The sequence below is a fragment of the Papio anubis genome, chromosome 12, assembly GCF_008728515.1.
Source record: "Papio anubis isolate 15944 chromosome 12, Panubis1.0, whole genome shotgun sequence".
Classification (NCBI taxonomy): Eukaryota; Metazoa; Chordata; class Mammalia; order Primates; family Cercopithecidae; genus Papio; species Papio anubis.
Window position 1 is genome coordinate 109,250,352 of NC_044987.1, and position 12,670 is coordinate 109,263,021.

General features: G+C 48.6%; 1 protein-coding gene across 3 annotated transcripts in view; it reads left to right on the top strand.

Annotated features, from left to right (window-relative positions):
* Nucleotides 1-12,670, top strand: part of DTX4 (deltex E3 ubiquitin ligase 4) — a 36,050-nt gene that overhangs the window by 6,859 nt on the left and 16,521 nt on the right. For all 3 annotated transcript variants that reach the window (XR_004177562.1, XM_003909789.5, XM_021925710.2), the window contains exons 2-5: nt 2,760-3,483; nt 9,759-9,820; nt 10,185-10,346; nt 12,130-12,191. Coding sequence is in view for 2 of the 3 variants with exons in the window: in XM_003909789.5 (XP_003909838.1) it covers nt 2,760-3,483; nt 9,759-9,820; nt 10,185-10,346; nt 12,130-12,191 (1,010 nt within the window). In the remaining variant the exon portion in view is untranslated. The remainder of the gene's footprint in view (nt 1-2,759; nt 3,484-9,758; nt 9,821-10,184; nt 10,347-12,129; nt 12,192-12,670) is intronic.

Consider the following 12,670-nt stretch of genomic DNA (forward strand, 5'->3'; position numbering starts at 1 on the left):
ATATTATAGGTCCATGGCGTAGCTTCCAGAAGTTCTGGGACAACTCTCAGGCATCGCCAGGATTGATAACGGTATTGTGTTAAAAAAAAAAAAAAGTCTTTTAGGCACATCTATGGGGGGATTAAATGCACCGTCCCTGCCACCCTGGAGAGAATATGAAATAGTGCCATTGAAACTCTCTAAACTTAAATTCTTCATTTGTGAAAGGTATTTCTAGGATTGCTATGAAATTTACATGGGATATGTGAGGTGCTTTGTAAGTAATAAAGATTGTGCAAATACCAATTTGAGAGCAGCAGAACGCAGCCAAATGACTAGGCAGATAGGGGCAGGTCTCCAGTGAAACCCTACCTTCAAGCCAGAAACAGCCTGAAGGCTGAAAGACTGGACTGCTGGTCCAGGATGAAACCCGCAACCCAGCGTGAGAACTTTTGTTCCTGTTTCCCTACCCTTTCCCAATTGATTCTTTCTGAATAATGCCTTTCAACCAATCAAATGTTGCCTTTTCCAGTACTACCTACAGCCTGCCCCTCCCCTATTCTGAGCCTATAAAAGCCCTGGACTCAGCCACATTGCAGGGACTTTCCCAATTTTGGGTAGGGGGACCACCCCTAGGTCCCCTCTCTGCTGAAAGCTGTTTCATCACTCAATAAAACTCCCCACTTTGCTCACTCTTCGATTGTCAGCATACCCTCATTCTTCTTGGGTGTGGGACAAGAACTTAGGAACTGGTGTGCAGCCAAACTTGGCCCAGGTGGGCAGAGTGAGCAGGGCATCTCCTGCCATCTCCTGCAGCAGGCTGTGTGGCTGAGTGAGGCCTAGGCAGGTTGTTGCCGGCCAGAGGTCCCTGGCTTGCAAAGTGACCGAGAAGAAAATCCTGTGTCAGTTATATAGAAACTTTCTCTCTCTTTCTTATACCCCTCTACCACCCTACACACACACACACACACACACACACACACACACACACACACCCTGAGCTAAACCTTCCCCATGGCTTCTCCATCCTGCTTAGACATAAAATAGAAAATAAATTACAATAATAATCACCAACTTTCATTGAGCTCTTGCCATGGTGACAGGTGCTATTTTTGAGTTTTATATTCATTTCTTCATTTAATCCTCAAATCCACCCTTTGAAGTTGCTACCCGGGGCCCAAACAGATGAGGAAACTGAGGCTTAATCACACAGCTGGAAGGGACAAAACCATCCCTGTTGGCTCCAAAGCCCATACTCTTTGCCCCCAGCAAGCTGGGCACTTAGGAAGGAAATGGAGACAAACCAGGGAACTATCGCCTCCCCCTCCTTTGCTCCCCCATCCAGATACCCCCATGTTCCCCAGCAGAGGCCCTGGTGATGAATAGGGGATTGTTCTGCTTCTCCCTTGTGCCTCTGAATGTTGATGTTTGGGTCATTAAGGGGCTTGGAGTTGGGGTGGGGGGCGGGTTATGACCCTGGCAAAGGCCTGAATAGCCATTGTTTCTTTTCTTCCCTCCTTGAATGGGATTCTGTCCCCAGTCTTGGTATATCCCTCTGGGTTGGAGGAGGGGTGGGTCAGAGGCTGGTGAAGGGAGCCTTTTCTCACCACTTTGATGGATAGAGCTTAAGCTGACAGATGCAGAGATTCCAGCATCCCAGGGGCCCTCCCCAACCTCCCCACCCTACCCTGAGCCAGGCATCTGTAGCCTTAATGTTGATACCATGAAATGAGCCCTGGTTGAGAATGGGTCAGGATTCAGGTTTTGAGTGGGGAGAAAGAGGTAACAGTTACAGGTTCAGTTCCCTTGCAGTCCTGACAGTTCATATCTGCTGTACCATTACCGTGTAATAACCCCGACCTCTTCCTGGCCCCAAAGTGAGACTGTCAAAATTAAGACAATCCTATCTTTAGGAGGGTTTGAGCTTCTTAAAGAAAGACATCAGATAAATATAAAATTATTCTCATGACCATTGAGAATGTTACTTTTGCTGCTGATATAAGACTTAATGTTGGGAAATATGAGAGAGTTTTCCCAACCTGATTTCCCGTCTCCTCATAGTAACACACCATTTTTTTTTTTTTTTTTTTGACAGCATTCATAAATGTATAGAGATCCAGCTCCCTCACAGCCACTTCTGGGCAGCCTTCCCGCGTGGAGGCAGAGTCTTCCCTCAGTCCTCTAGGCTTCCACAGCCCTGCATTCTTTTCCTTATGACTCTTGGCACAAGAGCATTTAGAGGAACAGAGGAGAAGGAATATGATCATTATGAGCACCTACTGTCTGTCAAGGGCTTTACATGCCTTAGTGCATTCATAGGGTTCACATGAAATCCAGAACCTGGCATGTACAAATACATATTTGCTGAATAAATAAGTGAGTCATATTTAATTTGTACAAAAACTCTAAGAAGGAGTTATCCTGTTTCCCAGGAGGGAAAGGGAGGCTAAGAGGTTCTATAATAGCTAGTAAATGGAATGAATTTGGCTGCAAACCAAGTTGTCCTGACTACAAACCAGGAGGCAGTCTTTCTGCTACCTTACACTGCCACCCATATCCTTCATGTCATAACTCATCTGCTTCTACCGTGGTTGGACTGTAGACGTCTTAAAGGGAGAAATGAGTTTCATTCAAAGCTGGCACTTCAGGCAGTGTCATGCCCAGTACACAGTAGGACTTGTTTAATGTTTGCCATTATTGCAATGGCATGACTTGTTAATGTCATGCCATTCATGTAATTGCATGCTGACTCTGACCTCTCCCCTATCCCACCCTGGCAGGAACTCTCCGCCCAGTTCGCCGCAACTACTATGACCCCTCCTCAGCCCCTGGGAAGGGCGTGGTGTGGGAGTGGGAGAACGACAATGGCTCCTGGACGCCCTACGACATGGAAGTGGGCATCACCATCCAGCACGCCTATGAGAAGCAGCACCCCTGGATCGACCTCACTTCCATTGGCTTTAGCTATGTCATTGACTTCAACACCATGGGCCAGATCAACCGTCAGACCCAGCGCCAACGCCGCGTCCGCCGGCGCCTCGACCTCATCTACCCCATGGTCACGGGGACCTTGCCTAAGGCTCAGTCCTGGCCAGTCAGCTCCGGGCCAGCCACCTCGCCCCCCATGTCCCCCTGCTCCTGTCCCCAGTGTGTCTTGGTGATGAGTGTTAAGGCAGCTGTGGTCAATGGCAGCACTGGGCCCCTACAGCCACCAGTGACCCGCAAGAACTTGCCCCCTCCTGGAGTGGTCAGGCTGCCCCCACCACCAGGCTCTGGGGCCAAGCCACTGGACAGCACAGGCACCATTCGAGGCCCGGTGAAGACCGCCCCATCACAGGTGATCCGGAGACAAGCCTCCAGCGTGCCCACTGGGACAACCGTGGGCTCTCCTGCCAGCCCCCCAGGACCCAACGGCAAGACCGGAAGGGTGGCCCTGGCCACCTTGAATCGTAGCAACCTGCAGCGACTGGCCATTGCCCAGTCTCGGGTGCTGATCGCCTCTGGGTAGGTGCTTCCACAGCTGCCTCAGAGCATTTACTCACAGCAGAGATAGGCTACAGCAGATCTTCTGGATCAGAAGAAGGAGGGGCTGCCAAGACTTAAGCTTCTCCTCATCTTGTGCTGACCCCTGGCTGCAGGTGAAGGCAGCATGGTGTGGTGGATGAGGGAGGGTTTGATGCTCAGCCTCTGATCTGGACTCTGGTTGAGACTGGCTCTTACTAGTCATATGATTTAGGACCAGATCCCTAACATCATGGAGTCCTAACTTTCTCATCTGTAAATGCTGGCAGTAATACTCCTGTTAGGGTGGCTGTGAGGCTTAAAGAAGATTGTGGCCAGGCGTGGTGGCTCATACCTGTAATCCCAGCACTTTGGGAGGCTGAGGCTGGAGGATCGCTTGAGTCCAGGAGGTCAAGGCTGCAGTGAGCTGTGATCGTACCACTACACTCCAGTTTGGGTGACAGAATGAGACCCTGTATCAAAAAAAAAAAAAAAAAGAAAGAAAAAATAAGATTGTGCCTACTAAGCAATAATAGGCAACATTAATTGAACTCCCACTGTATTATAGTTTGGGGTTTTATCATCTCATGTAATCCTTGCAACAACTCTATGAAGTAGGCAAGTAGGCATTACCCCATTTATGGGTGAAGACAGTAAATGTTCACTTGTTCAAGGGTACATAGCTAATCATTGGCAGAGAATGGGATTCAGACTTTAGGACATCTGACACTAGAGCCCATATTCTGACTCTGCTGTGCTCCTCTTCTACCAAGTACCTACACAATGCCCAGCGTTCAGTAGGTGCAAAATGAGAGTTTCTTTCCTGTAGTCTCTCTGGAAGCCAGAGAGGTGACTCCAAATTGAAATACTGGCCTCTTTTTAGTGATGACTTACTATGGGCCAGGCACTTCCCATACATTGTCTCAGTTATTTCTGTGACAACCTGTTGATGCTGTGGGTCCTGTTTGTATTGCTTTTTATGTTCTTGATTTTCCTGATCATAAAATTGAAGTGACCCAGGTTCATGTGGTGGCTGCAAGCTTTGCCTGCCAGCCCCTGGTGTCTTAGCATCTCACAGCCACCCAGTCTTCCCTTCCTGTCTCCAGAGAGGCCTGGCTCTCCTTGTTGCCCCTGATCCCAGCTGATCAGGATGGTTTTTGATTGCATTGGGTGCTTAAGTCTGAAAGTCCAGGCCGCCCTAAGAAGGTTGTTTTGATACTCGGCTGGGTCCCTGCACACAGAGGTTTGGTACTGGGAGGAGGAATGAAGGAGGGTACACCATAGAGTGGGAGGAGTGCTGGATTGGAAATCCAGAGGCCCAGCCCCTACTGCTACCGCTGTCACTGAGGTAAGCCACAGAATCTTTGCAAGATCCAGTGGCCTTACCTCCTCCATGGAGTTATCGTGAAAATCTCCACTAAGGGAGTTGGCCGTTGGCAGTGCGTTCTCTTACTCTGTGATCTAAGTGTTACGCACAGACATCCTGCTCAGAACTGATTTCCCAAGGAGAAACACAGAACTCATGTATTATGCAGTAGGGGTTGGAACCCAGGTTTTGGTCTCCTGATCCACTGTTCTTTTGGCTAAAGCCCAGCTCCTCATTGTACGCGAAGGCAGTTTATAAAAGGCAAAATGCTGGCGAGATGCATGAGATTTTCATGACTTCCCCTGAGATGGCAGAAGTGTTTGGGAGCGGGGAATGGATGGCTAAACCTTGCTACTGCTTAATTTCTCCCCAGTTTCACACAGCACCATCCTGGGGGCCTGTGCTGGATAAGAACACGTCCTCCAGAAACTAGGACTGTCTGGGCTCGAACCCAAGTGCCTTGCTGTGTCACTTGGGGCAAGATTTGCATCCCCTGTTTTCAGTTTCCTCACCCGTAAGATGGGATAGTAATAGTAACTTCCTTTTACAGTTGTCATGAGGATCAAATGACATGCTAAGTGTATACACTTAGCACAGTACTTGACACATAATAAGAGTTCAGTCAGTATAGGCTGCTGTCATTGTGATTGCTGTTATTATTGTTAACAGGTATCCATGTAGTTGAAGTCAAAGCTAAGTAGAGTCTGACATCCCACCTTGTCTCTGGTGCCCTTGACAAATGCCAAGTGACTTCATGCCATCACTGAGGGAGAGGCACCCAGGTGGCTTTGAATCTTGATGAGGGAGTGGAGTCAGCAGCTTTATCTATCTTCTTTATTTCCTCTGCCCGCTAATAGAATTGGGGCTAGAGAATGGGTGGAGGTCTGGGCAGCACAGTTTCAAATGGGCTAGAGAAACAAGTTGTTTCTTTTTCTCTACTCTGTTTTCCTGACGAGGGAGGCCCCCGCTTACTCCTCTCGATCTTCCAGCCCTTTGCTTTTCACCTCTTACCACCTCTCTCACCCCCACTCCCATCTTCTCCTCCAGCCTTTCTTGGCCATTTAATTAGCGTGTTTATTCCCTTTGTCTGGCATTGCCATCAACCTTCTGTCGCTGCAGGGCCCCTGTCCCCCTCCTCTCTCTGCCCATGACCTCTTCCAGCAACTTTCCCACGGAAAAAGGAAGACCAGGGAGGGCGGGAGGAGTGGGATGAAGAGAAAGGTTTGGGGGCAGGAACAAAAGATCCTGTGAATTATTCAGAGACAGAAGCAGGGGGTTTCTAAAGGGAAGCAAGAAAGGGGCTGTGCAGTGGAGGCAAGCGCCACCCCTCTAGCCCCCTCCTCTAGAGCTGAGGATTCTCTGTCTCCAGCTAGGCCTCAGTTGCCGTAGAGACAAGATCCTTGTCCCGCTGGAGGATTCCTGGGCTGGTGCATAACTCCGAGAAAAACACTGCTTCTCGTTGTGGTGCCTGCAGCGATATCCTCCCTCCCTCAAAACTCCTTTCTCTGCCACCTTGCCAGCTCTCTTCTCTTGTCTTAGTTTTATGTTTTAGCGACAGAAACAAAACCTTGGACCCTGCATATCGGGGAACAGCCCAACTGAATGGGGGCAGAGAGTGTCTTCTGATTGGCCAAGAAGGGGTTAGCACAGACAGTTTTGGCTGATGGAGTTGCCTGAAGGATGTGAGATGCATGCCTGCCGTTGGGTTGCTGTTTTCTAGGAGAACTCAGGCTTTTGTAGCTGGGGCCCCAACTGGGTGTGACCAGATGGGACTTGATGGGCTGTTCTCCAAGGTTTAACCAGTAATAGTGGGGGAGGTGAGATCAGGTGTTGTCAACTCAACCATCTCCAGTACTACCCAGCACTCAGCTTTCTGCTGGATACCCATGACCTCAAGAATCAGAATCAGAAAATTGGAACATTAGAGCAGAAAACGTCTTTCTTCAGCCCAATGCCCCTTTTATACTTGGGAGGTAAAAGCATAAACAAGCACCCAAACTTGCATAGGGCTCAGCTGTTTACACAGTTATTTGACCTAGTTCCTAAATCCTCACAGGGCCCCCGTGGGGCAGACATTTAGGATGCCCTGTTCCCAGCTGTGGTAACTCAGAGATGGTCAACAAAACGCAGAGAGGCTGTGTGGTTCTCCCAAAGGCAAAGCAGGTCATTGCTGAGCAGGGCTAAAACAGACTCCCTGACGCCAGTGCAGAGCTCCTTCCATTACACCGTTCTGGATTTCACAAGCAAATATCCCCCCTTCTCCCCAGGCCCCTCCTTCCCAGAGCCCAGTGACAAGCCCACCTACCATGTCATTCCTCTCCTCAAGTGGCAGGGACATGTATCTCTTCCACCTATTGAACCCACAGTCTTCTTGTGTGTCCCAGGTGCGCATGCGGGCCCTTCCCTCCCTCTCTCCAGACCTTGCCCCTGAGTTCTTGAGCTGCCTGAGACGTGTGGTGTTCCGGGGATTGGATTATTTCCTGGTTCGCCAGATTGGGTGTGGAAACCTGCCAGTCCAGTTTATGGGAACAAAGGTGGCTTTTGTCACCCAGATCACAGCTACTTATCAGCTGGAGTGGGGGGTTTGGAGATGGCGAGGGAGAAGGCAGGTGCACGACTGAGCCCTGAGTGCTGCCCCCTGCTGGGGAGCTGGGAGCAGGACACAGGAAGCCAGGTCTTTTCCCAAAACCTCTCCGGAAAGAGCTGGGGAAGGAGAATCTGCCGTAAGTGGGGGACTCAGGGCTTGGGTGGCCACCTTGTTCTCAGATATTGAGGTGGGAAGTTGTCAACCAGTTTCCCTGGCATCTTCTAACCCAAGACCCTCACAGTTTTACAGATGAGGAAATTGAAGCTCAGAAAAGCTAACTACCTTAGCGAGAAACTCCCGTCAGGGATGGGACTTGAACCTGATTTTCCTGACTCCCCATCCACCATACCATGCCTGGCCCTGGGGAGCAGGTCACAGAGTCCAGAAGCAAGTCCGTTCTTCTTTTCTTGGCCCAGTTGCCCTTGTTTTGTATTCAGCTTTCTCTTCCATCCTCCCATCCTGGTTTGATTTATCCTGGGGACAGTTTCAGAAGAAAAGTGGCTTTGGGTGGCCTGGTGAGACAGAAACATTCCCATCCCCACATCTGTTCTTTCACATCCATCTCCCAGCATTGGTGCACATGTCGTCATCCCTGGGAAGGGACAGAGCCCCGGGCAGGCTCACAGTAGCTTAGAGCTGGGGAAGCACCTCCCTTACAGACATGAGGGGAAGAGACAGACCCCATTGCTTGGCATGGAGGTCCCGTTGCAGCTTTCCCCATTCCTAATGGTGGGTTTATTCATTAGGCTCTCTGAGTTTCTGATCTATGTTTGCAGTGTGGGATGTTACAAGGATTACATAAACACAAGAGCGTGGCATAGTAAATGGGCTCTGGTGCCAGATTTTCTGGCTTAGCTGTGTGATCTTACCAAGTTTCCTTAACCTCTCTGTGCCTCAATGTAGTTGTCTCTAAAATGGTGTTAATAAGTGCATCTCTTGCACAGGATGTTGGAAGGATTAGACAGGTTTGTATGCTGTGAGCAGTTGGAGCCAGTCTTCGGAGGAGGTGAGCTCTGTGAATGTTGGCAACTATAACATGTGAGTGAAGAAGGGCCATGAGCTGTGTGTTCACTCCTGACCCCCAGCATTGGGAATAGCCAACAGCACAAAGTAGGGCTCAATAAATACTTTTTGGATGGATAAATCAATACACAGATATTCTTTTTTCCCTCCTCTTGCTTTCCCAGCACCATCCTGCCCCCACAGCAGAGCTGCTGGCTTCACAGGCTGTCTGCCTCCTGGAGTCATCTGTGACCGGGTCCATTAGCCTCTCCAAGCCCAGCTGCAGGAGTGTGGGTGGCAGAAAGGATGGCGCAAGACCCAGCCCCATGTGTCCCATATTTTCCGAGTCAGCGCTGTGGGGGGTCGTGCCTTTCCCAGGCAGCTGCGCCATCTCCTCTCCAGCCTGGCTGGAGTTGCTGGGGAAAAGGATAGAAAGGGGAGGAGGCTTTGCCTCGTATTTATATATGTCTCAGGGAAAAGGAGACTTGACAGCTGTTCTAGCAGTGGTTCCAAATGTTTTGCTGGGGATTACTACATCTGCATCCTCTCAGGAGCTTTGGGAAATGCAACTTCTTGTGCTCCACAGGTGGATATTCTGGTCTACATCTGGGACTCTGTCCTTCTAAAAGCGTCTTAGGTGACTCTTGTGTGTACCCTGGTTTGAACTTGCTTCTTTGTGTTTTCATTCCTTCAACAAATATCAGTTGAATGCCTGCTAGTGTCTGGCTCTGAACAAAACAGACAAAGATATTTTGCCCTTGTAGAGCCTGGATTCTAGAAGGAGGCATAATAAGCAATAATTTCCTTTAAAGGATCCTAAGTAGAGCAGGAGTCCTGGCGTGGGATGTAGGGGTGGGTAGCAGTATTCAATACGATGGTCTCAGGAACCTCACCTGGTAGGTAGGATTTAAGCCAGGACTGAAGGAGTTGTAGGAGGAAACTAAGCAGTTGTCTGGTGGAAGGGCATTTTGGGTACAGGGAATAGCATATGCAAAGGCTCTGAGGCAGGAATGCACCTGGCTCCTCGACAGCTGAGTGACATGAGAGGAAGCAAGATGAATAAGAGAAGCTGGGTGGCAGTGTTGGCAGATCGTGCCGGGCTCTGTAGGCCTTGCTAGGACTTTCGCTTTGACTCTGAGTGACCTGAGGAACATAGTTCTGAGGTTCTGAGTGGTGGAGTGACACGGCCTGACTTAGGTTTTGAAGATGCCACTTCCTGCTGTCTGCTGTGTTATGCACTTACTGCATTTTATTCGAATTAAATACTAGTCCATTTTGTTCCACATGTCAAAATGACATTGTATCTGCTCTTTCCTTTCACAGGGTCCCCACAGTCCCAGTGAAGAACCTAAATGGGTCCAGCCCTGTCAACCCTGCCTTGGCAGGTAAGAGAAACCCCAGGGTGTTCTGGGTTAAGGTAGAGAAATCAGAGTGATGAAATAGGTCATGAGCATTTGTGGGAAAAAAGGAGAGAATCTGGATATTAATGAAAGAAATGGTGATTTTAGGAATTGCATGGGAAGGGTATGAAGAGTTTGGAGAAGAACTTATTACTGAAAGGAAAGCATGCAATTGAAGATAAGTGAGTGAATAAATAAGTTTCTGGGGAAAGTGCAGGGTAGAGAATCCAGGAATTATGAGAACTTTCTCCTGGAAAGGAGGAGAGTAGGTTAATGGGGAAAGAGGAATTTGGGGAATGTTGAGAGCTAAGTCTCCAGTCCTTCCTCACCCATGCCCTGCCCCTTCCAGGAATCACTGGGATCCTCATGAGTGCAGCGGGGCTGCCTGTGTGTCTCACCAGGCCACCAAAGCTGGTCCTACACCCACCCCCCGTCAGCAAGAGTGAAATAAAATCCATCCCAGGGGTTTCCAACACAAGCCGCAAGACCACCAAAAAACAAGCCAAGAAAGGTACCAGCCTCTTGTCTTATGGGGTACTGAGAGTCAAAGACTTGGCTCTCAGCCCTGACTCTGCCTCCACCTCCCAGGGTCATAGCCACAGCTTCACCCTCTGTGCCTCAATCTCTGCATCTGCTGAGTGGGCCTAACCAGTAAACGCTGATAATTATACCAAGGCTGATTGTGTATGGATCATATAGAAACACCTTGAGAAATAAAAATATATAGTGCAAAAGTGTAGAAACATAAAAATATAAGGTGTGGTACAAAGAAAATATGTTAGAAGAGAAAGATGACTTTGGCATTGGAACCAACATAGACTGGAGTCAAATCGTACCTTTGTTTCCTGCAAGTTGTGTGACCACATGGAGCCCCTATTTTCTCATCTTTATAATGAAGTAAAAATAGTCACAACTGGTATAACTGGTATCCAGCAGGTATATCCTGGAATGCATCAATGACAGGATATAGTCACTGTCCTGTGTCCCCCTAGAATGTACAGATGCTCAGAAATCCTCCTTTAGGAACCCCCTCCTACCTGCACACAATCCGGCAAGTAAGGGGTCAATATCTGTACCTTCCTAGCATTGCAGGACCCCAGCTTAGCTCTGTGGCTGGTCTTTCTGGTCACTGGCATTAGTTGTTAAATTTGACCATCTCCCTAAGCCCCAACCTTGCAAACTTGTGAAGTTTAAATTGGATCATATGTGTGTGGCACTTAGCCCAGGGCCTGGCAAGAAATAGGCTCTTAATTACTAGAGCTTAATTCTTACAAGAGAAGCAGGGCAGCCAGAGGAAAGGGCCTGCATCGAAGCTTTTGGCTGTTGCATGATCCACTTCCTCAAACCCTTGTCCCACTTTTCCAGTCTATCAAGATTTCCCTGCTTAAATGAGCTCAGTTGCCTTGCTCATAGTCTTATAGGAAATAACAGCATTTTACACTTTCCCACTCTTCCTGTTATTATTAGTAGTGCACATCGGGCCCTTATCTGGCAGAGAGCTAAAGGGCATTACATCCATTTGCTCATTCAATTGTCTAAGCAACCCTTTGAGGTAGGTGCTATTGCTCATCCCCATTTCCTAGGTGAGAAAACAGAAGCTTAGAGAAATTAAGGGAGTGGCCCAAGGTGGCACTGATCATTTTTCAGGCTGTATCATCCCATCCTCTACCTTCAGGTTGGGCTACCTTTTAAGAGTCCAGTCCCCCCAAAAAATCCCTAAATCATTGCAGCCCATCAGGATGCTTCCCAGAGGATCACCCTTCCCCTGCTGCAGGGCTGTGCTTGCTGGCGGTGACAGTGTCATCCACAGCCAGGAAGGATTGTTCTGGAGTTGTGGGTCGTAACTTCCTTGTTTCCCATAAAAATAATCTCACGTTGACACCACATTATAAATTGAGACTATACTTAGCAAATTGTAAAATGAAGGTGGTAAGACTGCCTAACGTCTATTTAACGTGTAACCGTTTACAAAGTGCTGTTATCAAATCATTTGATTACAAGGAAGAGAAACCCACTCAAACCTTCTCAATTAAAAAAGTGGGTTTGTTGAAAACAGGCAGAGAGATGTCAGAAAAGGGACTGCAAGAAGTAAAGCTTTCTCTTCAAACCATCTTACTTGCTTTTGCACAATCCATACTCTCTTCCATGTTCTCAACTTCCATTGCAGAAGGAATTCCTCCCCTTTTTGCTTTTAACTTGCCTAATAACTTCCCCCTCTGTCATGCCTAGCATGGCAAGGCTGTTTGATCTCTTACCTCTGCCTTGGTGACCCACTGAACCTCCTGTCTCTGCAGGTAAAACCCCAGAGGAAGTGCTAAAAAAATATCTGCAGAAAGTCCGGCACCCACCAGATGAGGTGAGTTCAGAGTTAGGAGAACGGGATTCACCTCTCCATCACCCACACGCATTTCCTCTGCCGTTGTCAGTTTCTACGGGATATGGCAGAGGCTTCATTCCAAGCTCTGATGGGTACAGAACTGGTCAGAGCTGACACTGAGGGTTCAAGGGCCATGGTCCAGAGCTGCAGCTGCACCTCAGTCTCTCCCGCCTCCCCCTTCAACCTAGTGCTGGTTGATTTTAAGCTACCTTAACATGGCAGTCTCAATTTCAGAAAAGCAGTATGGTAAGCCACAAGAACTCACCTTAAAATGGGTTTGATACAGAACAGTGGTTCTCAAACAGAGACAATTTGGCCCCTGAGGGAACATTTGGCCATGTCTGGAGACATTTTTGGTTGTCATTATTCTCAGGAGAGGAGATGTCACCAGCACCTTGTGAGCAGAGCAGAGGCCAGGGATGGTGCGAACCACCCTACAATGCCCAGGACAGTCCTCA